This window comes from Bombina bombina, chromosome 12, assembly GCF_027579735.1.
Source record: "Bombina bombina isolate aBomBom1 chromosome 12, aBomBom1.pri, whole genome shotgun sequence".
Lineage (NCBI taxonomy): Eukaryota > Metazoa > Chordata > Amphibia > Anura > Bombinatoridae > Bombina > Bombina bombina.
In genome coordinates this window covers 38,886,503-38,914,244 of record NC_069510.1, presented here as the reverse complement: position 1 = coordinate 38,914,244, position 27,742 = coordinate 38,886,503, and the positions used below count along the sequence as shown (strand labels likewise).

General features: G+C 39.5%; 2 protein-coding genes across 2 annotated transcripts in view; one reads left to right on the top strand and one right to left on the bottom strand.

Annotated features, from left to right (window-relative positions):
* Window positions 1-27,742, top strand: part of FBXW5 (F-box and WD repeat domain containing 5) — a 256,286-nt gene that overhangs the window by 75,284 nt on the left and 153,260 nt on the right. The gene's annotated exons all lie outside the window — the stretch shown is intronic.
* C8G (complement C8 gamma chain) lies at window positions 515-27,742 on the bottom strand. Its single transcript, XM_053695330.1, has 7 exons — window positions 27,515-27,742; window positions 18,523-18,674; window positions 10,367-10,437; window positions 10,180-10,287; window positions 6,860-6,961; window positions 3,061-3,099; window positions 515-614 (listed from the first exon to the last, which is right to left on the bottom strand). The coding sequence occupies exons 1-7, from the start codon at window positions 27,644-27,646 to the stop codon at window positions 601-603; spliced, it is 618 nt and encodes a 205-aa protein (XP_053551305.1). The 5' UTR covers window positions 27,647-27,742; the 3' UTR covers window positions 515-600.

The window sequence follows — 27,742 nt, the reverse complement described above, 5'->3', positions numbered from 1 at the left end:
GACTGCTGCCATCTAGTGCTCTTGCAAGACTGCTGCCCTATAGTGCTCTTGCAAGACTGCTGCCATCTAATGCTCTTGCAAGACTGCTGCCCTCTAGTGCTCTTGCAAGACTGCTGCCCTCTAGTGCTCTTGCAAGACTGCTGCCATCTAGTGCTCTTGCAAGACTGCTGCCCTATAGTGCTCTTGCAAGACTGCTGCCATCTAGTGCTCTTGCAAGACTGCTGCCCTATAGTGCTCTTGCAAGACTGCTGCCCTCTAGTGCTCTTGCAAGACTGCTGCCATATAGTGCTCCAGAAATGGGCTGACTCCTAAGCATACGTCCCTGCTTTTCAACAAAAGATACCAAGAGAACAAAGAAAAAATGATAATAGAAGTAAATAAAAAAAAAATTAAAATCACATGCTCTATCTAAATCATGAAATAATAGTTTTAGGTTTCATCTCCCAAGAAGAGACACAACCCAATAATGTATTTGTAACTTTCATCCTATAAATGATACAAGAAACAAACAGTCTTAGCAAAAAGTGATTTTTTTTATTTTTATTGCATTAAAAACCGTCCTCGCCGCGTCTCCAGACAGCCTGCTTTATTCAGCTTGATTCATTTGGGGAGATCTGAAATGCAGAAAATAAAAGTCAGAAAGTTAGTTAAAGGGACACTGAACCCAAATTTTTTCTTTTGTAATTCAGAAAGAGCATGCAATTTTAAGCAACTTTCTAATTTACTCCTATTATCAATTTTTCTTCATTCTCTTGCTATGATTATTTGAAAAAGAAGACATCTAAGCTTTTTTTTGGTTTGAGTACTCTGGACAGCACTTTTTTATTGGTGGATGAATTTATCCACCAATCAGCAAGGACAACCCAGGTTGTTCACAAAAAATGGGCCGGCATCTAAACTTACATTCTTGCATTTCAAATAAAGATACCAAGAGAATGAAGAAAATTTGATAATAGAAGTAAATTAGAAAGTTGCTTAAAATTTCATGCTCAATCTGAATCACGAAAAAAAAATTTTGGGTACAGTGTCCCTTTAATTTTCACTTAAGTTAGTATGGATGTTTTAAAACTTTTTAAATAAACTCTGGGAACAAATTCCAGTGATCTGTAACTGCCCAATTTTTGTGCACAAGTATTATTTTCTTGTTATCCTTTGAAAAGCAGGAAGGTAGTTTCAGGAGTGTGCACATGTCTGCAGCACTATGTAACAGCAGCAGTTATGTAACAATGCATTAACAAGAGCACTAGATGGCAGCACTATGTAACAGCAGCAGTTATGTAACAATGCATTAACAAGAGCACTAGATGGCAGCACTATGTAACAGCAGCAGTTATGTAACAATGCATTAACAAGAGCACTAGATGGCAGCACTATGTAACAGCAGCAGTTATGTAACAATGCATTAACAAGAGCACTAGATGGCAGCACTATGTAACAGCAGCAGTTATGTAACAATGCATTAACAAGAGCACTAGATGGCAGCACTATGTAACAGCAGCAGCTATGTAACAATGCATTAACAAGAGCACTAGATGGCAGCACTATGTAACAGCAGCAGTTATGTAACAATGCATTAACAAGAGCACTAGATGGCAGCACTATGTAACAGCAGCAGTTATGTAACAATGCATTAACAAGAGCACTAGATGGCAGCACTATGTAACAGCAGCAGTTATGTAACAATGCATTAACAAGAGCACTAGATGGCAGCACTATGTAACAGCAGCAGCTATGTAACAATGCATTACCAAGAGCACTAGATGGCAGCACTATGTAACAGCAGCAGTTATGTAACAATGCATTAACAAGAGCACTAGATGGCAGCACTATGTAACAGCAGCAGTTATGTAACAATGCATTAACAAGAGCACTAGATGGCAGCACTATGTAACAGCAGCAGTTATGTAACAATGCATTAACAAGAGCACTAGATGGCAGCAGTTATGTAACAATGCATTAACAAGAGCACTAGATGGCAGCAGTTATGTAACAATGCATTAACAAGAGCACTAGATGGCAGCAGTTATGTAACAATGCATTAACAAGAGCACTAGATGGCAGCACTATGTAACAGCAGCAGTTATGTAACAATGCATTAACAAGAGCACTAGATGGCAGCACTATTTTCTGTTGTCTAGTGTTTCAGACATGTGCAGGGTACCTATCTAGATATCTCATTAACAAAGAATAACATGAGAACAAAGAAAATTTATTAATAGAAGCAAATTGGAAACTTTTTTTAAATTGTATGCTCTGTCTGAATCATGAAAGAAAAGATTTGGGTTTCATGTCCTTTTGACCTTAAAGGGACATGAAACCCCCAAATTTTCTTTCATTAATTAGATAGAGAATACAATGTTAAAGAAATGTCCAATTTACTTCTATTATTTAATTTGCTTCCTTCTCTTGTTATCCTTTGCTGAAAGCTTTATCTAGGAAAGATCAAGAGCAGCAAAGGACCTAGGTTCTAGCTGCTGATTGGTGGCTGCATATAAATACTGATTGTCATTGGCTCACCCATGTGTTCAGTTAGAAACCATTGAATGAAACAAATTAGATAATAGAAGTAAATTAGAAAAACAAGTAAATTAGAAAGTTGTTTAAAATTGTATCTCTATCTGAATCATGAAATAAACATTTTGGGTTTCATGTCCCTTTAAGTCCCAAACAGAAGAAATGTTGGAGATGCAGTCAGGACATCAGACCTGGCAAATGCTTGTTTGTCTGAATGGGCACAAACTCGCAGAGACACACTTCACAATCCTGTCAAACGGTGTCAATTATGAAATAAAAAACAGGATAGTTCACCTATTATTCTGCACTTTAACAAATTGTGTCAGGCTCTCATTTTCCAGGACGGTTGTAAGGCGTGATCTGGTCTATTACAATTCCATTCTTTTATTATATCTATGTCTATCATTCCCTATCAGTGTATCAATCACTAACTTTCTCTCTGATGATCCAGTGAAGCATAGAAATTAGTGACAAACAGTAAATGATTGGGATATGTCAATCAAATAAAAAATATATATTGTTGTTGCTTTAAGAGGATTTAGTTACCTTTGAGGATGTGGAACTGATCTGCTGTCTCACAGTAACCTGGAGAAAATAACACAATGTTTAATGCAGAATGGGTAACCTAATTAGGTAGATACAGTAGATAGATAGAAAGATAGATAGATAGATAGATAGATAGATAGATAGATAGATGTAAAGATAGTGAGATAGGTAGTGAAATAGATAGATAGATAGATAGACAATAGATAGATAGACGATAGATAGATATATAGATAGATAGATAGATAGATAGATAGATAGATGTAAAGATAGTGAGATAGGTAGTGAAATAGATAGATAGATAGATAGATAGACAATAGATAGATAGACGATAGATAGATATATAGATAGATAGATAGATGTAAAGATAGTTAGATAGGTAGTGAGATAGATAGATAGACGATAGAAAGATAGATAGATAGATAGATAGATAGATAGATAGACGTAAAGATAGTGAGATAGGTAGTGAAATAGATAGATAGACGATAGAAAGATAGATAGATAGATAGATAGATAGATAGATAGATGTAAAGATAGTGAGATAGGTAGTGAAATAGATAGATAGATAGATAGATAGATAGATAGATAGATAGATGTAAAGATAGTGAGATAGGTAGTGAAATAGATAGATAGATAGATGTAAAGATAGTGAGATAGGTAGTGAAATAGATAGATAGATAGATAGATGTAAAGATAGTGAGATAGGTAGTGAAATAGATAGATAGATAGATAGATAGATGTAAAGATAGTGAGATAGGTAGTGAGATAGATAGATAGATAGATAGATAGACAATAGATAGATGATAGATATATAGATAGATAGATAGATAGATAGATAGATGTAAAGATAGTGAGATAGGTAGTGAGATAGATAGATAGACGATAGAAAGATAGATAGATAGATAGATAGATGTAAAGATAGTGAGATAGGTAGTGAGATAGATAGATAGACGATAGAAAGATAGATAGATAGATAGATAGATAGATAGATGTAAAGATAGTGAGATAGGTAGTGAGATAGATAGATAGACGATAGAAAGATAGATAGATAGATAGATAGATGTAAAGATAGTGAGATAGATAGATAGATAGATAGATAGATAGATAGATAGATGATAGATAGATGATAGATAGATAGATAGATAGATGTAAAGATAGTGAGATAGATAGATAGATAGATGATAGATAGATGATAGATAGATAGATAGATAGATAGATGTAAAGATAGTGAGATAGATAGATAGATAGATAGATAGATGATAGATGATAGATAGATAGATAGATGTAAAGATAGTGAGATAGGTAGTGAAATAGATAGATAGATAGATAGATAGATAGATGTAAAGATAGTGAGATAGGTAGTGAGATAGATAGATAGATAGATAGATAGATAGATGTAAAGATAGTGAGATAGGTAGTGAAATAGATAGATAGATAGATAGATAGATAGATAGATAGATAGATGTAAAGATAGTGAGATAGGTAGTGAAATAGATAGATAGATAGATGATAGATAGATAGATAGATGTAAAGATAGTGAGATAGGTAGTGAGATAGATAGATAGACAATAGATAGATAGACGATAGATAGATATATAGATAGATAGATAGATAGATAGATAGATAGATGTAAAGATAGTGAGATAGGTAGTGAGATAGATAGATAGACGATAGAAAGATAGATAGATAGATGTAAAGATAGTGAGATAGAAAGATAGATAGACGATAGATAGATAGATAGATAGATAGATAGATAGATAGATGATAGATAGATAGATAGATAGATAGATATATAGATGGGATTATAAAACATTTACAACACAAAACAAACAGAAAAAGAAAATATTTACCTCCAAGATCTCAACAACACATAATAAATGAGTAATCACTTTGCACATAAAGTTGGATTTAACAATTTCAAACAAAATAGAACATTTATATAAAATTCCAAAATCCCCTCTCTTGTTGGGCCAAGAAAACAGTAGAAGACAGGAAGGGGAATACAATTTGCATTTGAACTCTCATTTCTAGCAGCTTAAAGGGATAGGAAAGTCAAAATTAAACTTGCATGATTCACATATCATTTTATGTCACTTTTAAATTCACTTATATTTTCAAATATGCTTTGTTCTCTTGATATCCATGGTTGAAAAAGAATATGCACATATCCTACCCTAGTGAGAGCTAGCTGCTGATTGCTGTCTGGCACCTGCACACATTTGTCTCTTGTGATTGGCTAGCTAGATGTGTCCATCTAGCTGTCAGTAGTGCAATGCTGTTCCTTCAGCAAAGGATAACAATAGAATGAAGCAAATTTGATAAAATAAGTAAATTGGAAAGTTTAAAATTGTTAGTCTATCCAAATCACAAAAGAAAATTTTGGGTTTTCCTGTCCATTTAATGCATTTAACCAATTGTTTAATAAACTGTTCCATTTCTTTCTCTGAGCTAATTTGGGTATCACACTGTTCTGTTTTCAATATATATATCTGTATATACCTATACCTATATATCTATTACTATAGGTATAGATATCTATTTTACAAATTCACGGGCGCACGATAATTAACCAGCCATTACAAGTGTCTGGTTATTGCTACCACGAGTTTGCGTTAGCAATTAGCACTCAGAAAATTTACCAGAGATCAGATCTCTGGATAATTTTCTAAAAGTGCCCCAAATGCCCCCAAAATAAAGGGTTTTTTATTTTTGTATGGAAAAAAATGTACCATTTTTATTTTTTTTGTTTAAAAAAAACGACTGCACTAGGCAGATTTTACGAGTTAAAAGTGGGTGGTGTGGGGTGTTAGAAAAAAAAAACGGCACTGAAAAGTGCCTTTACATAGCGGTCTATATGGGAACTGTGTGTTCCCTATAAATATATATAAATAGGAATCTATAAATCAATAAAATTTGTTGCACAAGAAATTAGCACATCTAGGCAGATATCCCCGCTTGTTTTTCCCTAGTAAAACTCCATATACATTGTTATCAATGCACAAGAGGATTCTGGGTAAGATATGCAAATTAGATACGCAACATCTCAGACTCTTTGCTTCAAAGACTGTGTTAATACACAGCGAACCCCTAATGGGGCGAATGCAGCAAATACAAAAATCACTACTAGACAGCCTGTTTCGTTCTAATTAGAAACTTTTATATATATAATATATATATATATATATATATATATATATGTATGTATATATGAATATATACTGTACATACAGTATATATTTATGTGTTAATGTGTATATACACATTTATTCATATACATATATATTTACATTTGCTGCCCATCGCTGGGCCACTTACCCCCTTCGCTGCGCTAGTTCTCATGCCGTTTCTTGCGGCATGAGAACGAGGCTCCCATTAGAGCCTATGGAAGTGCGCTCTCATGAGCGCATCTGCGTTTGCGCTGGTATTACTAAGTTCAGCACAAATATTGCTTTCTTGTAAGCGATATTATGCGCTCAACTTGTAATCTGGCCCGAAATGTGCTTTGTTCTCTTGGTATCCATTGTTGAAAATGAATACGCATATATCCTACACTAGTGGGAGCTAGCTGCTGATTGGTGCTTGCACACATTTGTCTCTTGTGATTGGCTAACTGGATGTGTTAAGCTAGCTGCCATTAGTGCTGTTCCTTCACCAAAGGATAACAGGAGTATAAAGCATATTTGATAATAAAAGTACATTTAAAGGTTGTTTGAAATTGTATGTTCTATCCAAATCATGAATTAAATCTTTGGGATTTCCTGCCCCTTTTAGCTCCTTGGTTCCTTTGTTATGGGGTACTCACCATAAGTAGGAAAATAATAAATAAATTCCATGTCTATGCCCTGCTGGGAAACCAGTTGCTCGTACCTCCTGGTAATGTCATCGGTCACAGCTGCGGTCCGAGCTGTGAAAAGATTGTCAGAAGTGGGTGGTGAATACATGATTACTTCCCTGAAATCTGCTGGTATTTATTTCTATACATATAATAATATCTAAATATGTATATATTATATGATGTAAATATGTATGTTGTATTTTGGTACAAAGTGTATATGTGTAAAACAAATATTAGTATCTCAGGATGGATACTGTGGGGGCGAATTATCAAGCTCCAAACGCTTGATGCCCCGTGTTTCTGGCGAGCCTTCTGCTCCATAACCTGTCCGCCTGCTCTGAGGTGGCGGACAGACATTGCCGGAAATCAACCCGATCGAATATGATCGGGTTGATTGACATCCCCTGCTAGCAAATCTGCAGGGTGCGGCATTGCACCAGCAGTTCACAAGAACTGCTGGTGTAATGATAAATGCAGATGATAGTATGCTGTCAGCATTTATCGATGTGCAGTGGACATTCTCCGCAATATCGGATCATGTCTGCTCGCATCATGATAAATAGGTCTCTGTGTGTTTTGTTATTTTTTAAAACAGGGGTTGATAAACTCACAGGAAAAACAGAGTCTTTCCATATCTAAAGACAGCAGTTTTTTTTCTTCCCAATGATGTTACAAGGTCACAAAGCACTAAATACATTTCATGCACCTCCCTCTACTCATGGGCTCTTATTTTGGAACCTAAGTTTTTTTTACACTGCAGTTATCTGAAGGAGATTTACTGCACATGTGCAAACACATTAGCACTGGAATGTAGTGAAGCTAGATTTCAATATGGCTGCCCCCATGACTAGAGGGAGGCGGCGCATAATCTCAATACTGTGATTATAAAATGTATTTAGTGTTTAATGTCCTTTTAAAGAGACAATGTGGCCAAATGCCCCTGGCTCGCCAGAAACAGCAGTTATGAAGCAGTGGTCTAAACCATAACTTGTCCGCCTGCTCTGAGGCTGCTGTCCTTAATCTGCCCGATCTTATATGATCGGGTTGATTGACACCCCTTGCTAGTGGCCGACTGGCCACAAATCTGCAGGGGGCAGCATTGCACAAGCAGTTCACAAGAACTATAGGGGTTAGCTGGTGATTGGTGGCTACACACACACACCTCTTGTCATTGGCTAATCAGATGTGTTCAGCTAGCACACACTAATGTATTCCTGCTTTGAAGCTGGCTTTAAAGGGACAGCACTCTCAGACAAGCAGCAGATAAGAGTTTATTTTAAGCACAAAACACCCTTTAAGAAAGGGTTGGTCTCTCTCATACTCCCACTTGGAGGTTGATTTATTTTGATGCCTTTTGTTTACATAGCCTTTCCATAGCCATTACAACAGTATGGAAATTATTAGTATAAGTGGTGGTTTCAACATAAAAACACCACAGACATAGTGTAAAATGCATCTCATCTCATAGTCCTTTCATATTGTCCTGATTTCACCCCAAGTTGTCTATCAACATAGGAACAGCATATCAAAGGAAATGCAATTCATGTCAGTGAACAATAAATTATTAGACTTTAATATATATATATATATATATATATATATTTATATATATATATATATAAAATTATATTAAATCCATGTCCGTGCATAAAAACTTAAATGGACGGTAAACACCTTGAGATTTTATTATAAAATGTTTAGTTATACACAGTAAAACATACTTTCATTATTCATTTTCCATCTTTCCAAATAATGTAGCTCTAAAAATTGTGGATTTTCTAATACTCAGAGTTGATAATGCACACTGCTGACTTCTCCAGGCTAACCCTGCTACTTATATATCCCTACTTCATCTGATATCTGTAAAACAATTCATTTTTACTAACAATATGACTGCAGCTAGCCTTGTTGTCTGCAGACTAAAGCCCTGATTGGCTCCTCCAAAAAAGTACCACAGAGCCTACCAATTGTGCGTATGCATATGTAGACCTCCCAGCTGTCCTTGTTTGAGAGGAACAGATCCTGATTCTGAGCTGTGTCCAGCTGTCCTTCTGAAATAGCCATATGTCTCTATTTGCAGAATTTCTATTAGCCCTGCTTATAAACCTCCCAGACAAGCTTGACAACTGACCAGACACACCTATGACCCCCCCCCATTATCAACCCACAATACCACTCCTCCCAACACAGTGCCACCCACAAAATGGCAATGTGCCCTTCAATCCCCCTCAGTTCCTAATACTCACAAACTCTTCTTAAAGTGATGGTAAATCCTAGTGTTTGTGAAAAGCTAGGATTTACCATTGGAACAAATAAAGGGGACTTTCGGTCATGAAGTATAAAATACTTCATGCTGAAAGTTCCTTTATTTGTTGGAAGCGTTCGATGCACTGAGCTGCTCAGGCAGCCCACAGCAGAAGGCTATTTGGCTGAGAGGTGACGTTTCCACCTCTTAGCCAATAGCCATGGGATAAATCCGACTTAGCGCCAGTTGGAACGCATGGCTATTGGCTAAGAGGTGGAAATGTCACCTCTCAGCCAAATAACGTTCTGCTGTGGGCTGCCTGACCAGCTCAGTGCATCGAACGCTTCCAACAATATATACAATTTATACGTCATGAATGAAAGTCCTCTTTATTTGTTTTAATGATACATCCTAGCGTTTCATAAACCATCACGTTAATGTGTTTTCAATTACTCTTTATAACAGCAGCAAAGTATAAAATGTATACTTTTGTATATGAAAGTATATTGTAGTTTTTTTTTATTTATACTGATTTATAATTTTATATTACCAGCTCAAAGTGTTTAATGCATCTTTAAGAGGGGGAGAGAGGGAGGAATGGATGGTAAAAGACAAGAGGAAATAGAGGAGGGGTTAGAATTTGGAAAACAGAGACAGGGAGATCCATATAAGAAACAATCTCCATCTGTGGTAAATTAAAAGACCTTTATTTTCACACAGGGTCCACCAACATACAGCGATGTTTCGTGCACACACTCATGTCTCAGGGAGAGAGAGATACAGGATACAGAGGGGTAATAAAAACAGAGGAGAAAGAGACAGTGGAGATAGAAAGATGGGGAGAAACAGTAAGATAGAGGGAGAGAAGGACAAAGAGAGAGATTATGCTTATTCCCATGCTATGAGGTTAAATGAATAACCCCCCTCCATTCATTTTATGTTGTTCCCTCTTTGGCAAAACAAAAACATCTGTATTTCACTTATATTTTTGTATTGTAGAAAAAACAATCTCACTTATTTTAAACTTGTTTTTTTAACTTACCGTACAGTTTGATGGTTATTTTCCTTTGCCGCTGGTAGTAGATTATGGCGTACTTTTGGTAATCCGTCTCTGCAATCACCACATCTAACTTTCCCCTGGATCCTCGAGCTGCGTTTAACAGAAGGGGTTAAATGTGCCATTCGCTTACTGTCAATACACACGGTGATGATGAATAAACGAGACAAACCTTTTACTACGAATCTGCCCTTGTTCTTGTTATGCTGATATTCCTGTCTGATCTCCCAGCAGATCCCATCCCTGGCACACAAAAAAAAGGACATAAACCAATCATGTTAAGATACTCGAGTATGGTTACAACAGAATAAAACTCTTTACAGAAACTAATGTCTCCTTGAAAAAAATTTGCCACAACTTTGAAACTTGATAGATGCAGAATTCATTAAGATTAGGACCCAGCTGCATTATAATGAATGGAGCTGCATCCATAAAAGGGGCAGTGTACTCTAAACCTTCTAAATCTCATCTTTAAAGGGATATGAAACACAAATTATAGGCGACTGTAAGATTGGCTGCAGGATTTCATTTTTAAAGTGTGTCCCCTGCTCCCTGCTAACTATGCACAACAAATGTTCTCTTTCCAGCGAGCTCCATTAATTTCAAAAGGGGACATCTCGCCACTCACAGGAACTGCCCCTTTTTAAGATAATTCCACCAGGGCAGCCCCTGCGAGGGTCAGCGTGAAAAACAACGTCTGATCTAACAAGGTTTAGATAATCTGCCCCTTAATGAGAACAATTGAAATATAACATTGTATTACTCATCACTACTACCTTCCAATGGGAGTGTATTTTATTCTGCCGTCTCTGTTTACATAGTTTTTCTATAGCCAATACATAAGTAGTGACATTTTCAGTATAGACAGGGGAATCACGGGCAAAATAGGCTATTTAAAATGCCAAAATGAAAGGAAAAGGAGCTGCAAGTAAACAATTTAATACATTTGGGAGGACATTTTACAGTACACTAACCCTTAAACTACTGGCTATAGAAAAGATATGTAAACAAGAACTAGCAGAAGAACTTACACTCCATGGGGCATATCTATCAAGCTCCGTACTGAGCTTGAAGCCCCGTGTTTCTGGCAAGCCTTCAGGCTCCATAACCTGTTCACCTGCTCAGAGGAGGCAGACAGACATTGCCGCAATTCAACCTGATCGAATACGATCGGGTTGATCAACACCCCCCTACTAGTGGCCGATTGGCCGCAAATCTGAATGGTCGGCGTTGCACCAGCAGTTCACAAGAGCTGCTGGTGCAATGCTGAATGCGGAGAGCGTATTGCTCTCCGCATTCAGCGAGGTCTGTCGGACATGATCCGCTGATCGGATCATGTTGGACAGGCCTTTCATAAATAGGCCCCTAAGTCGGGAGTGGGAGTAATATTTGTTAAAATAATTTTCTCTGAATACTGGGCTTTGGGTTACAGGCACAGGATCCGAATTATCAATGTGCGGGCGGACATGATCCGCTGTAGTGAATCATGTCCGCCACACATCGATAAATGCCCGACAGCATGCAGCATTAATCATTGCACAAGCATTTCACTAGAAATGCTTGTGCAATGCTGCCCCCTGCACATTTGCGGCCGCTAGCAGGGGGTGTTAATCAACCCGATTGTATGCAATTCGGTGGATTGCTGTCTGCTGCCGCAGAGGTGGCATACGAGTTAAGAAGCAGCAGTCTTAAGGCCGCTGCTTCTTAACTCCTGTTTCCGGCGAGCCTGAAGGCTTGTGCGGAAACAGATGCATACAGCGCCATACGGAGCGTGATAAATCGGCCCCACAGATAAGATAAGGAAGCATTTCTGTGTGTAGAAAGTAATAAGATAGGGAGGTCTGATCTCCTACAAGTTCAGCCATTGTAGAATGCCCCGTACCGTCTGTAGCCGGTATTTTACAATTACAAACATTTACAAAACTCATTTATTAGGCGTTTTTCAAAAGTGTTGCTTTTTGGCATTGCTAGCAGTGCTCATTTGCTGTCCTGGATATCATGTACTGGGTACGTAAAACTATATACATTTATGTCAGGAGCCCCCCCACTAATAAAATGCTAGAAAATAGGTCAAACAAGCCTGAATTAATTTCAGTTATCATCGAGCAACAGGGTTCCCCTGCAGCCTAAAATGCGTCTATTAAGCTAGCCCAATAACGCAAAATCACAGGAAACAATAGGAAATGTATCTCCTCTCTAGAACTTTCAAAGGGCTAGATTATGAGTGGCACGCTAACTTTTGGGCGCAAGCGATAAGGGGTTTATTGCGGCTCTTTGAACGCATTGGAAGTAGCATATGTGTGTGTGTGTGTACATACTGTATGTATTTATATGTGTATATAAGTATTTACAGACAAATATACACATATAAACACATAAATACATACAGTATGTATACAAATATAAACATATATATAACTGCATTGGAGCCCTTTGCAGTTAAAGGGACAGTATACTGTAAAATTGTTTTTCCCTTAATGTGTTTCCAATTACTTTTTTTTTACCAGCTGCAGAGTATAAAATGTATGAGATTAGCTTTTTTAAGGTTTATTTGTGTATATGAATTAGGTGATTTTGTGTTTTGAAGCCACAACCTAATAAAATGGGTTGAGCTTGTAGGTATAATTAGATTGCATTACTTTATCACATTGTGTACATATACCTGCTTCTTTATCTTATATCTGTACATAAACCAATCTCCAATACTTAGAGAGAACAATGGAAAATTAACATTTTATTTCCTTATCTCTTCTATACCCCACTGGGAGTGTAATTTCTTCTGCTGGCTGTGTTAACACAGCTTGGCCTTGAGGCCAAAAACATTCAGGATGGGTGGCGATACCACAGGCTAAATAAACTATTTCAAATGCCAATATAAGCGTAATGGAAATTCTTGTAAACATTTTAATACACTCCAGCAGGTAAAGTGGATCATTGGGAACAAATTAAAGGGGAGAACATTTCTTTCATGTAATTAGCAAGAGTCCATGAGCTAGTGACGTATGGGATATACATTCCTACCAGGAGGGGCAAAGTTTCCCAAACCTCAAAATGCCTATAAATACACCCCTCACCACACCCACAATTCAGTTTTACAAACTTTGCCTCCGATGGAGGTGGTGAAGTAAGTTTGTGCTAGATTCTACGTTGATATGCGCTCCGCAGCAAGTTGGAGCCCGGTTCTCCTCTCAGCGTGCAGTGAATGTCAGAGGGATGTGAGGAGAGTATTGCCTATTTGAATGCAGTGATCTCCTTCTACGGGGTCTATTTCATAGGTTCTCTGTTATCGGTCGTAGAGATTCATCTCTTACCTCCCTTTTCAGATCGACGATATACTCTTATATATACCATTACCTCTGCTGATTCTCGTTTCAGTACTGGTTTGGCTATCTGCTATATGTAGATGAGTGTCCTGGGGTAAGTAAGTCTTATTTTCTGTGACACTCCAAGCTATGGTTGGGCACTTTGTTTATAAAGTTCATTTTATTGCGTCATTCTTGGCGCGGACTTTTTTGGCGCAAAAATTCTATTTCCGTTTCCGGCGTCATACGTGTCGCCGGAAGTTGCGTCATTCTTTGACGTTATTTCGCAACAAAAATGTCGGCGTTCCGGATGTGGCGTCATTTTTGGCGCCAAAAAGCATTTAGGCGCCAAATAATGTGGGCGTCTTATTTGGCGCGAAAATATATGGGCGTCGCTTTTGTCTCCACATTATTTAAGTCTCATTTTTTATTGCTTCTGGTTGCTAGAAGCTTGTTCTTTGGCATTCTTTCCCATTCCTGAAACTGTCATTTAAGGAATTTGATCAATTTTGCTTTATATGTTGTTTTTTCTCTTACATATTGCAAGATGTCTCACGTTGCATCTGAGCCAGAAGATACTACAGGAAAATCGCTGTCAAGTGCTGAATCTACCAAAGCTAAGTGTATCTGCTGTAAACTTTTGGTAGCTATTTCTCCAGCTGTTGTTTGTATTGATTGTCATGACAAACTTGTTAAAGCAGATAATATTTCCTTTAGTAAAGTACCATTGCCTGTTGCAGTTCCCTCAACATCTAAGGTGCAGAATGTTCCTGATAATATTAGAGATTTTGTTTCTGAATCCATAAAGAAGGCTATGTCTGTTATTTCTCCTTCTAGTAAACGTAAAAAATCTTTTAAAACTTCTCTCCCTACAGATGAATTTTTAAATGAACATCATCATTCTGATTCTGATGACTCCTCTGGTTCAGAGGATTCTGTCTCTGAGGTTGATGCTGATAAATCTTCATATTTATTTAAAATGGAATTTATTCGTTCTTTACTTAAAGAAGTTCTAATTGCTTTAGAAATAGAGGATTCTGGTCCTCTTGATACTAATTCTAAACGTTTAGATAAGGTATTTAAAGCTCCTGTGGTTATTCCAGAAGTTTTTCCTGTTCCTAATGCTATTTCTGCAGTAATTTCCAAAGAATGGGATAAATTGGGTAATTCATTTACTCCTTCTAAACGTTTTAAGCATTTATATCCTGTGCCGTCTGACAGATTAGAATTTTGGGACAAAATCCCTAAAGTTGATGGGGCTATTTCTACCCTTGCTAAACGTTTTTTCAAGGAAATTTGGATCAATTCTGTTCACAATCTTTGGATTCAGAACATTGTTTCAGAAGGGTACAGAATTGGTTTCAAGATAAGACCTCCTGCAAAGAGATTTTTTCTTTCCCGTGTCCCAGTAAATCCAGTAAAAGCTCAAGCATTTCTGAAATGTGTTTCAGATCTAGAGTTGACTGGAGTAATTATGCCAGTTCCAGTTCAGGAACAGGGGATGGGGTTTTATTCAAATCTCTTCATTGTACCAAAGAAGGAGAATTCCTTCAGACCAGTTCTGGATCTAAAAATATTGAATCGTTATGTAAGGATACCAACGTTCAAAATGGTAACTGTAAGGACTATCTTGCCTTTTGTTCAGCAAGGGAGTTATATGTCCACAATAGATTTACAGGATGCATATCTGCATATTCCGATTCATCCAGATCATTTTCAGTTCCTGAGATTCTCTTTTCTGGACAAGCATTACCAGTTTGTGGCTCTGCCGTTTGGACTAGCTACAGCTCCAAGAATTTTTACAAAGGTTCTCGGTGCCCTTCTGTCTGTAATCAGAGAACAGGGTATTGTGGTATTTCCTTATTTGGACGATATCTTGGTACTTGCTCAGTCTTTACATTTAGCAGAATCTCATACGAATCGACTTGTGTTGTTTCTTCAAGATCATGGTTGGAGGATCAATTTACCAAAAAGTTATTTGATTCCTCAGACAAGGGTAACCTTTCTGGGTTTCCAGATGGATTCAGTGTCCATGACTCTGTCTTTAACAGACAAGAGACGTCTAAAATTGATTGCAGCTTGTCGAAACCTTCAGTCACAATCATTCCCTTCGGTAGCCTTATGCATGGAAATTCTAGGTCTTATGACTGCTGCATCGGACGCGATCCCCTTTGCTCGTTTTCACATGCGACCTCTTCAGCTCTGTATGCTGAAGCAATGGTGCAAGGATTACACGAAGATATCTCAAACAATATCTTTAAAACCGATTGTTCGGCACTCTCTAACATGGTGGACAGATCACCATCGTTTAATTCAGGGGGCTTCTTTTGTGCTTCCGACCTGGACTGTAATTTCAACAGATGCAAGTCTCAAGGGTTGGGGAGCTGTGTGGGGATCTCTGACGGCACAGGGAGTTTGGGAATCTCAGGAGGTGAGATTACCTATCAATATCTTGGAACTCCGTGCAATTTTCAGAGCTCTTCAGTTTTGGCCTCTTCTGAAGAGAGAATCGTTCATTTGTTTTCAGACAGACAATGTCACAACTGTGGCATACATCAATCATCAAGGAGGGACTCACAGTCCTCTGGCTATGAAAGAAGTATCTCGAATTTTGGTTTGGGCGGAATCCAGCTCCTGTCTAATCTCTGCGGTTCATATCCCAGGTGTAGACAATTGGGAAGCGGATTATCTCAGTCGCCAAACGTTGCATCCGGGCGAATGGTCTCTTCACCCAGAGGTATTTCTTCAGATTGTTCAAATGTGGGAACTTCCAGAAATAGATCTGATGGCGTCCCATCTAAACAAGAAACTTCCCAGGTATCTGTCCAGATCCCGGGATCCTCAGGCGGAGGCAGTGGATGCATTATCACTTCCTTGGAAGTATCATCCTGCCTATATCTTTCCGCCTCTAGTTCTTCTTCCAAGAGTGATCTCCAAGATTCTGAAGGAATGCTCGTTTGTTCTGCTGGTAGCTCCAGCATGGCCTCACAGGTTTTGGTATGCGGATCTTGTCCGGATGGCCTCTTGCCAACCGTGGACTCTTCCGTTAAGACCAGACCTTCTGTCACAAGGTCCTTTTTTCCATCAGGATCTGAAATCCTTAAATTTAAAGGTATGGAGATTGAACGCTTGATTCTTGGTCAAAGAGGTTTCTCTGACTCTGTGATTAATACTATGTTACAGGCCCGTAAATCTGTATCTCGAGAGATATATTATAGAGTCTGGAAGACTTATATTTCTTGGTGTCTTTCTCATCATTTTTCTTGGCATTCTTTTAGAATACCGAGAAGTTTACAGTTTCTTCAGGATGGTTTAGATAAGGGTTTGTCTGCAAGTTCTTTGAAAGGACAAATCTCTGCTCTTTCTGTTCTTTTTCACAGAAAGATTGCTATTCTTCCTGATATTCATTGTTTTGTACAAGCTTTGGTTCGTATAAAACCTGTCATTAAGTCAATTTCTCCTCCTTGGAGTTTGAATTTGGTTCTGGGAGCTCTTCAAGCTCCTCCGTTTGAACCTATGCATTCATTGGACATTAAATTACTTTCTTGGAAAGTTTTGTTCCTTTTGGCCATCTCTTCTGCCAGAAGAGTTTCTGAATTATCTGCTCTTTCTTGTGAGTCTCCTTTTCTGATTTTTCATCAGGATAAGGCGGTGTTGCGAACTTCTTTTGAATTTTTACCTAAAGTTGTGAATTCCAACAACATTAGTAGAGAAATTGTGGTTCCTTCATTATGTCCTAATCCTAAGAATTCTAAGGAGAAATTGTTGCATTCTTTGGATGTTGTTAGAGCTTTGAAATATTATGTTGAAGCTACGAAATCTTTCCGTAAGACTTCTAGTCTATTTGTTATCTTTTCCGGTTCTAGAAAAGGCCAGAAAGCTTCTGCCATTTCTTTGGCATCTTGGTTGAAATCTTTAATTCATCTTGCCTATGTTGAGTCGGGTAAAATTCCGCCTCAGAGAATTACAGCTCATTCTACTAGGTCAGTATCTACTTCCTGGGCGTTTAGGAATGAAGCTTCGGTTGACCAGATCTGCAAAGCAGCAACTTGGTCCTCTTTGCATACTTTTACTAAATTCTACCATTTTGATGTATTTTCTTCTTCTGAAGCAGTTTTTGGTAGAAAAGTACTTCAGGCAGCGGTTTCAGTTTGAATCTTCTGCTTATGTTTTTCGTTAAACTTTATTTTGGGTGTGGATTATTTTCAGCAGGAATTGGCTGTCTTTATTTTATCCCTCCCTCTCAAGTGACTCTTGTGTGGAAAGATCCACATCTTGGGTAGTCATTATCCCATACGTCACTAGCTCATGGACTCTTGCTAATTACATGAAAGAAAACATAATTTATGTAAGAACTTACCTGATAAATTCATTTCTTTCATATTAGCAAGAGTCCATGAGGCCCGCCCTTTTTTTGTGGTGGTTATGATTTTATATAAAGCACAATTATTCCAATTCCTTATTTTATATGCTTTCGCACTTTTTTATCACCCCACTTCTTGGCTATTCGTTAAACTGAATTGTGGGTGTGGTGAGGGGTGTATTTATAGGCATTTTGAGGTTTGGGAAACTTTGCCCCTCCTGGTAGGAATGTATATCCCATACGTCACTAGCTCATGGACTCTTGCTAATATGAAAGAAATGAATTTATCAGGTAAGTTCTTACATAAATTATGTTTTTTGAGTAAACTGTCCCTTTAAATAGTTAAAACATGGGAAATCATATTTATGCAATATTAATAGTTAATAAAGTGTTCAACTGTGAATTTACTGTAAATATTTCACATTCCAATGTTCTTCACATAGGGGGTTTGGGGGTTCCAATGGAGAATCAACTGCTGGGACTTAACAATGCACGGCCAAACGCTTGTTCAGCCCCGCCCTCTGCTCTCGGGTAACTAATTGTGCGAGAGCAGTGCTTGTGAGTCATCCAGTACAAATGAGTCCAAGGTGTATGACATCCGCAACCTCAAAAGCAGTGGTCATAAGCTAGACTCTTCCTTTTTGCTGTGAATCCACCACTTACAGCTTCCTGAAGGTGCTGACAGCTAAGTGCTCGACTTCCTTGATGCCCTTGGATACTGATGTTTTAATTATTGTTGCTTCTACCTCGTGATTGTTCTCTTTTAGATAATTACATTCTGAAGCCACGGCAACCAGATACCATTTCCCTGCAAACTAATACCAAAACACAACATGAGAAATGTAACAGAGGTAATGTAAAAGATTTATACAAATATATGTTTACTTTAAAGCACACTTAGCCCTTGGCATTACCTTCCTGCTCACTTGGCCCCCACATCACCAACCTGCTGCATATTTAGCCCCAACATCACTCATCCTGCTGCTGTCAGCCCCGACATCACCCATCCTGCAGCTAAGTCTGCCCCCACATCACCCATCCTACAGCTAAGTCAGCCCCCACATCACCCATCCTGCAGCTAAGTCAGCCCCACATCACCCATCCTGCAGCTAAGTCAGCCCACACATCACCCATCCTGCTGCTAAGTCAGCCCCCACATCACCCATCCTGCAGCTAAGTCAGCCCCCACATCACCCATCCTGCTGCTAAGTCAGCCGCCACATCACCCATCCTGCAGCTAAGTCAGCCCCCACATCGCCCATCCTGCAGCTAAGTCAGCCCCCACATCGCCCATCCTGCTGCTAAGTCAGCCCACACATCACCCATCCTGCAGCTAAGTCAGCACCCACATCACCCATCCTGCTGCTAAATCAGCCCCCACATCACCTATCCTGCAGCTAAGTCAGCCCCCACATCACTCATCCTGCTGCTAAGTCAGCCCCCACATCACCTATCCTGCAGCTAAGTCAGCCCATACATCAACCATCCTGCTGCTAAGTCAGCCCACACATCACCTATCCTGCTGCTAAGTCAGCCCCCACATCACCCATCCTGCTGCCAAGTCAGCCCCCACATCACCCATCCTGCTGCTAAGTCAGCCCCCACATCACCCGTCCTGCAGCTAAGTCAGCTCCCACACCACCTATCCTGCAGCTAAATCAGCCCACACATCACCCATCCTGCAGCTAAGTCAGTTCCCACATTACCCATCCTGCTGCTAAGTCAGCCCCCACATCACCTATCCTGCAGCTAAGTCAGCGCACACATTACCCATCCTGCAGCTAAGTCAGCCCCCACATCACCCATCCAGCAGCTAAGTCAGCCCCCACATCACCCATCCTGCTGCTAAGTCAGCCCCCACTTCATTCATCCTGCAGCTGTCAACCCCCACATCACCCATCCTGCAGATAAGTCAGCCCCCTGCATCACCAACCATACTACAAAGTCTGCTCCCACATTACCCATCCTGCTGCTCACTCATGCCGCACATCATCCAGTATTTTCTAACCAAGCCCTGATATTGCACATCACCCTCTCTCCTGCTCACCCAGTCCCCTTGTCAGTGGAGGTTTGTCCGTATGGGCATCATCGGCTCTGCCCTACCATTTACAATGCTCCCCAAAAATAAAAATAATTTTGACACACACTTATTTTATCATAATCTTTATGTTTTTTATTCTCATATAGGCCCCTATTTATCAAAGGTCTTGCGGACCTGATCCGACAGTGCGGATCAGGTCCGCAAGACCTCGCTAAATGCGGAGAGCAATACGCTCTCCGCATTTAACATTGCACCAGCAGCTCACAAGAGCTTCTGGTGCAACGCCGCCCCAATCAGCCGCCAGCAGGGAGCTGTCAATCAACCCGATCGTATTCGATCGGGTTGATTTACGTCGATTCCTGTCTGCCTGCTCAGAGCTGGCGGACAGGGTTATGGAGCAGCGGTCTTTAGACCGCTGCTTCATAACTTGTGTTTCTGGCGAGTCTGAAGACTCGCCAGTAACACGGCCCTTCAAGCTTCGTTCGGAGCTTGATAAATATGGACCATAGAATGTTAATGTTTTTAGGCAAATAAATACTTTTAAAAATCCATTTGTCCATAGACATTTTTATGCAATTCTGACTTCCTTTTATCTTTCCCTTTTCTACTATAATAAATATTAAGAGCAACTCCGGCATCTAGTGGCTTTAATAGTTCAGTGCAGTGCTAGAAGGCACTTAACCCCACCAGAGTCCTATACATATTATGGTAAAAAAAATATGGCTGTGCTAAAACAGTAATGCTTGGTGGGTCTTGCTATAACTGTAACCCTCCCACATCACTTCCTGTTTCAGCTAGGTGGGAAAATAAGCTATAGGATGAGAGCCCATTTCAGTTCCTAGCAGTGGGATCTGTGATTTTAATTAGATAAGTGCCTTGAAAGGTTTTGTATGTCTCTGAATGTGGCAAAATGCTGCCACTAACGGCACTCTGCACTGTCACCATGTTTAACTTATATCAATAATAACTTATGGCATACTTAAAGGGACAGTCTAGTCCAAAATAAACGTTCATAAGTCAGATAAGTCATGAATTTTAAACAACTTTCCAATTTACTTTTATCACCAATTTTGCTTTGTTCTCTTGGTATTCTTAGTTGAAAGCTAAACCTAGGAGGTTCATATGCTTAATTTCTTAGACCTTGAAGGCAGTTTTGATAGTTTTTCACCACTAGAGGATGTTAGTTCATGTGTGTCATATAGATAACACTGTGCTCATGCACATGAAGTTACCTAGGAGTCAGTACTGATTGGCTAAAAGTGCAAGTCTATCAAAAGAAGTGAAATAAGGGGGCAGTTTGCAGAGACTTACATACAAGGTAATTACAGAGGTAAAAAGTATATAATTATAACTGTGTTGGTTGTGAAAAACTGGGGAATGGGTAATAAAGGGATTATCTATCTTTTTAAAACAATACAAATCCTGATGTAGACTGTCCCTTTAAACCAAAGACTAGTAAAGTTTAATCTCTTCTAAAAGAGACATAAAACCCCAAATGTTTCTTTAATAAGTCAGATAGAGAATACAATTGTAATAAAGTTTCTAATTTACTTCTATTATCAAATTTGTTTTGTTTGTGTGTTATTCTTTGTTGAAGAGATATCTAGATAGGTAGCCTGCACACGTCTGAAGCATGACAGGAAGTAGTGCTGCCATCTAGTGCTCTTGCTGATGTATAACATTCTTGCAAAACGGCTGCCAACCCGTGCACATGCCTAAGCTTACCTTCCTGCTTTTCAACAAAAGATAACAAGAACACAAAAAAATATGGTAATAGAAGTAAATTGGAAAGTTGGCCACGAATTTGATAAATCGGCCCCAGAGCATTCAATTTCAAACAACTTTCTAATTTACTTCCATTAACAAAATGTGCACAGGCTTTTTATATTTACACTTTTTTAGTCACCAGCTCCTACTGAGCATGTGCAAGAATTCATAGAATATACGTATAGGCATTTGTGATTGGCTGATGGCTGTCACATGATACAGGGGGGGGGGAGTGGAAATAGACATAACTTTGAAATTTGTCAGAAAAAAATCTACTACTCATTTAAAGTTCAGACCATGGGGCTGATTTATGAAAGTGCGAGTGGACATGATACGATGTAGCGTATCATGTTCGCCACACATCGATAAATGCTGACAGCGTATGTGTATATATAGATATATAGAAGAAGGTAAATCCCACCAGGGGGAATGAAGGAGGAGACCCGGAGACAACAAACTTGGTATTGAAATCTTTAATTCTTTAATTCAGCCAGACGGCCAAATGACAGGTGCAAGTACAGGTAGACACCTGACGCGTTTCGCGCATGCGTGCATGCGCTTCATCAGAGGCTAATGAGTTTTTTGTGAGGCAAGACCTATATTGGGGCCTGTAACCAATCAGCAGTCAAATTGCAAGTGGCAAATGTGCAGGTAATGATTAATTAATCGTTTGTGAAAGGGTACCTGCCCCCCAATAGGTCTCGCAAGATATATTGTTCATATCCAACAGAGCACACAATAATAAGTCCTAACAATAAAAACTACGATAAAATAAAGTGATATATACAATAATAAACCTATTGCATATTCAAAAAAACGACAATATCATTTTCCAATTGCTATGACATATAAAAGTAACTTGTTAGCTGATTGATTTTAGTTAAAGAACAGATAGATAGATCTAAAATCAATCAAAATATTTTAGTTAGATATGTCATCTAAGCAATATAGTATTTCAAAAGCAAAAGGAACACAACTAAAAAATAATAAAAAGTAAAAACAAATATAAAATAAAATCTTAATAAATGTTGTAACATATAAAACAAATAATCATTGTAAATGATGTCTCAAATAAAAATTAGTGATGGTATCCAAAACAAAATGACCTTCAATACAGGTGACTAATAATGTGCACCAATGGGTTAAAAAAACTTTGTTGTTTTATCACAGGTCACTTGAAAAGACCACATCCTATGTTTGTAAATTATATGGTCTGGTAGTACAGATAGAACACATATTATTTTGTACTATATCACTACTGTGAGTTTAATTCTCAAGTCAACTGTAGCTTAAAAACCTTATGGAGCTGTGACTAGAGGTAAAGTATTAATGCTCAATTATCTGTACCTAATCATACTGAGACAATCTAATATCCAATAAATATTAAAGACGTATTCAATTGGCCATAAGCTGTAGATAGTGTAATATAAAGGATATGTTAGATATGGACAAGGGTATGTAAATCATGGAGGAGGGGAGCTAATCCCACTGGTCTGTTAAAGATCAGTTTAAGTGGTATTCAAACAATAAGTTAGATTAAAGTTAGATTAGTACTATCAGAAAAACAAAAACAAAAAATAAAAAATAGTAAAAAAAGAGAGCATAAGGGCAAAAAGGCAAAAAAGCCGAAAAAATCAGCATGAGGGCAGGAAAATTTCCCAATGTAGAAGAGAGAGATTTTACTTTTGTATTATCTAATTTACATTATATTTTGTATTTTATATTTGATTATACGTAAGAGTTATAGTGTTTATTAATATTTTATTCTCTCAAAATTTATTTTTAAAATTTTGATTTTAAACATAAGTATATCTCTCACTATCAGGGCATTTACATTCACTATTTACCTGCCAAAGCGGTCTATTTAAAGTATTAGAGTTCTCTAAAGTCATATAGAGATAGAGGTATTCTTGACTATTCAGTAAAGAGGTCCACATCCATCCTCTTATTCATTCCCTCTGGGACCCTAGTGTGTAATTTTACTATCCAAAATATTTCCTTTTTGCAAAGAGTTTTACCTCTATCTCCCCCTCGGGGATGTTGTTTTATGGTGTCTATGCCGATAAATGAAAAATATTTAGGGCCTATACCATGAGTTCTAAAATGTTTAGCAACTGGTGTTTTTGGTTCTTTCTCATCTAGAGAACGTAAATGTTCTTGAATCCTGTCCTTTAGTGGACGGGTCGTGATGCCTACATATTGGCTTGAGCAGGATAAGCAATTGATTAGATAGATCACAAATAAAGAATTGCAATCTATCCTGTCTCTTATTTGGAAAGTTTGTTTAGTAATATTTGAAGAAAATGTGTTGGTAACTGTAATACAAGTACAACCCTTACAGGGGACATGTCCAAATTTAAAACAGCCTGGTCTAAGACTTAACCAGTTTTTATTACTGGTGGATTTTCCTGCAAAGTTTTTCCTTGTAATGTCTCCTAAGGTCGGGGCTTTTCTAGCTACACACCTTACACCTGTTGCAAGTATATTACTTAATGTTTCATCACCTTTTAAAATAGTCAAGTTCTTTTTTACTATTCTACAAATCTGTTAGTATTGTTTACTGAATTGGGTGATAAATAGCATATTACTATTTGTACTAGTTTGATTAAATTCAGTACTCCTTCTCTTAGAATTAGTTGTAAGTAGGTCTTGTCTGTTTATCTTCCCTACTTGTTCTTGGATGCGTGTTAGTAGGTGTTTCTGGTAGCCCCTATCTACTAATCGAGCTGTCAACTCGTGTGCCTGTGTGTAATATTGGTTTAGTTCTGTACAATTACGGCGCAATCGTAAATATTGCGCCTTTGGAATACCTCTCTTTAGATGAGAGAGATGACAGGAGTCAGCACGCAGTATCGTATTGCGTGCCAATGGTTTTCGGTAAGTGCTTGTAAAAATTCTGTCACCTCTACTCTCTATACTGAGGTCCAAAAAAATCGATTTTAGTTTCATTTTTGTTTGCTGTGAAAGTCAAATTGTAATTGTTATGATTCATATAATCTATGAATTTGTCCACTGGTTGTCCATCGTGACTGTTCCAAATGATTACAATGTCATCGATAAAACAACCATACATAATGACATTGGTAGCAAAAGGAAAAGTACTGGAAAAAATACGGTTTAGTTCTAGCCACCCCATATAAATGTTGGCATAGGCGGGGGCAAATTTTGCCCCCATCGCTGTGCCACATTTTTGAAATACAAAGAAATTATATATATATGTGTGTGTGTATGTGTACATACAGGGGTGGAAATATAGAACTATACTTTACTTGTCAGGGAAGAAAAGTTACCAGTCCAAAAGAAAAAAGTTACAAGCCCCCTAATTTAAGATAGGTAATGTTGTTTAGAGTTACTCCCCTGCCAGTAAATACATAAATACTACACTATAAGGTATTTTGCTTCTTATGTTCTCCCCATCCTCTTTTTGTCTGGGTGAGAGCCAAAGTTGTGACGTTTGGGGAGTTATCAGGGGGTGGGGTTTTTTGCACCACCAACCAAATCACCAGCCACCACTGCCCTTTGTCTCTCAACCTCCTGCTAACCTATCTCCTCACATCACCCACCATACTGCTAACTGTTCCCCTCACATCACCCACCAAACTGCTATCTGTTCCCCTCACATCACCCACCAAACTGCTAACTGTTCCCCTCACATCACCCACCATCCTGCTAACTGTTCCCCTCACATCACCCACCTTCCTGCTAACTGTTCCCCTCACATCACCCACCATCCTGCTAACTGTTCCCCTCACATCACCCACCATCCTGCTATCTGTTCCCTTCACATCATCCACCTTCCTGCTAACTGTTCCCCTCACATCACCCAACTTCCTGCTAATTGTTCCCCTCACATCAACCAACTTCCTGCTAATTGTTCCCCTCACATCACCCACCATCCTGCTAACTGTTCCCCTCACATCACCCAACTTCCTGCTAACTGTTCCCCTCACATCACCCACCTTCCTGCTAACTGTTCCCCTCACATCACCCACCATCCTGCTAACTGTTCCCCTCACATCACCCACCTTCCTGCTAATTGTTCCCCATATATCACCCACCATCCTGCTAACTGTTCCCCTCACATCACCCACCTTCCTGCTAACTGTTCCCCTCACATCACCCACCTTCCTGCTAATTGTTCCCCATACATCAACCATCCTGCTAATTGTTCCCCATACATCAACCACCATCCTGCTATCTGTTTCCCTCCCATCACCCACCATCCTGCTATCTGTTTCCCTCCCATCACCCACCATCCTGTTAACTGTTCCCCTCACATCACCCACCATCCTGTTAACTGTTCCCCTCACATCACCCACCATCCTGCTAACTGTTCCCCTTACATCACCCACCATCCTGCTATCTGTTCCCCTCACATAACCCAACTTCCTGCTAACTGTTCCCCTCACATAACCCACCATCCTGCTAACTGTGTTCCCCTTACATCACCCAACTTCCTGCTAACTGTGTTCCCCTTACATCACCCAACTTCCTGCTAACTGTTCCCCTCACATCACCCACCTTCCTGCTAACTGTTCCCCTCACATCACCCACCATCCTGCTAACTGTTCCCCTCACATCAACCAACTTCCTGCTAACTGTTCCCCTCACATCACCCACCTTCCTGCTAACTGTTCCCCTCACATCACCCACCATCCTGCTAACTGTTCCCCTCACATCACCCAACTTCCTGCTAACTGTTCCCCTCACATCACTCACCTTCCTGCTAACTGTTCCCCTCACATCACCCACCTTCCTGCTAACTGTTCCCCTCACATCACCCACCATCCTGCTAACTGTTCCCCTCACATCACCCACCTTCCTGCTAACTGTTCCCCTCACATCACCCACCTTCCTGCTAATTGTTCCCCATACATCACCCACCATCCTGCTAACTGCTCCCCTCCCATCACCCACCATCCTGCTATCTGTTTCCCTCCTATCACCCACCATCCTGTTAACTGTTCCCCTCTCATCACCCAACATCCTGTTAACTGTTCCCCTCACATCACCCACCATCCTGCTAACTGTTCCCCTCACATCACCCACCATCCTGTTAACTGTTCCCCTCACATCACCCACCATCCTGTTAACTGTTCCCCTCACATCACCCACCATCCTGTTAACTGTTCCCCTCACATCACCCAACATCCTGTTAACTGCTCCCCTCCCATCACCCACCATCCTGCTATCTGTTTCCCTCCCATCACCCACCATCCTGTTAACTGTTCCCCTCACATCACCCAACATCCTGTTAACTGTTCCCCACACATCACCCACCATCTTGCTAACTGTTCCCCTCACATCACAAACCATTCTGTTAATTGTTCCCCTCCCATCACCCACCATTCTGCTAACTGTTCCCCTCACATCACCCACCATCCTGCTAACAGTTCCCCTCACATCATCCACCATCCTGCTAACTGTTCCCCTCACATCACCCACCATCCTGCTAATTTTTCCCCTCTCATCACCCATCATCCTGCTAATTTTTCCCCTCACATCACCCACCATCCTGCTAATTGTTCCCCTCACATCACCCACTATCCTGTTAACTGTTCCCCTCACATCACCCACTATCCTGTTAACTGTTCCCCTCACATTACCCACAATCCTGCTAATTGCTCCCCTCACATCACCCACCTTCCTGTTCACTCATCCCCAAATCTCTTCTAACCTCCTTCTAACCCAGCCCCACTGACATTAACCACCCTCCTGCTAAATCTGCCCCATACATCACCCAACCTCCTGCTCACTCAGCCCCCCGCATAACCCACCCTCCTGCTCACTCAGTTCCCATATTTCACAGCTCAGTACCCCCACACACTCTCCTGACCTGGGTCATACCTGGTTTAGGTTAAAGTTGGCCTGACTTGCTATCTTGTCAATAGGATTAATCTCTGGCTTCTTGCCCTTTTGTGCCAGTGCACAAGGGGCACAAAAAATGGCAAAGATCAGGATGGCTGTGTGCACAGACATGTCTCAAAGGTATTCTGGGCTGGACAGATTGTTCTATACTAGTATCTGTGCACTGCCCTCTCTGGGCTGCACTCACATTGTCCTGCAGGTGTGTTG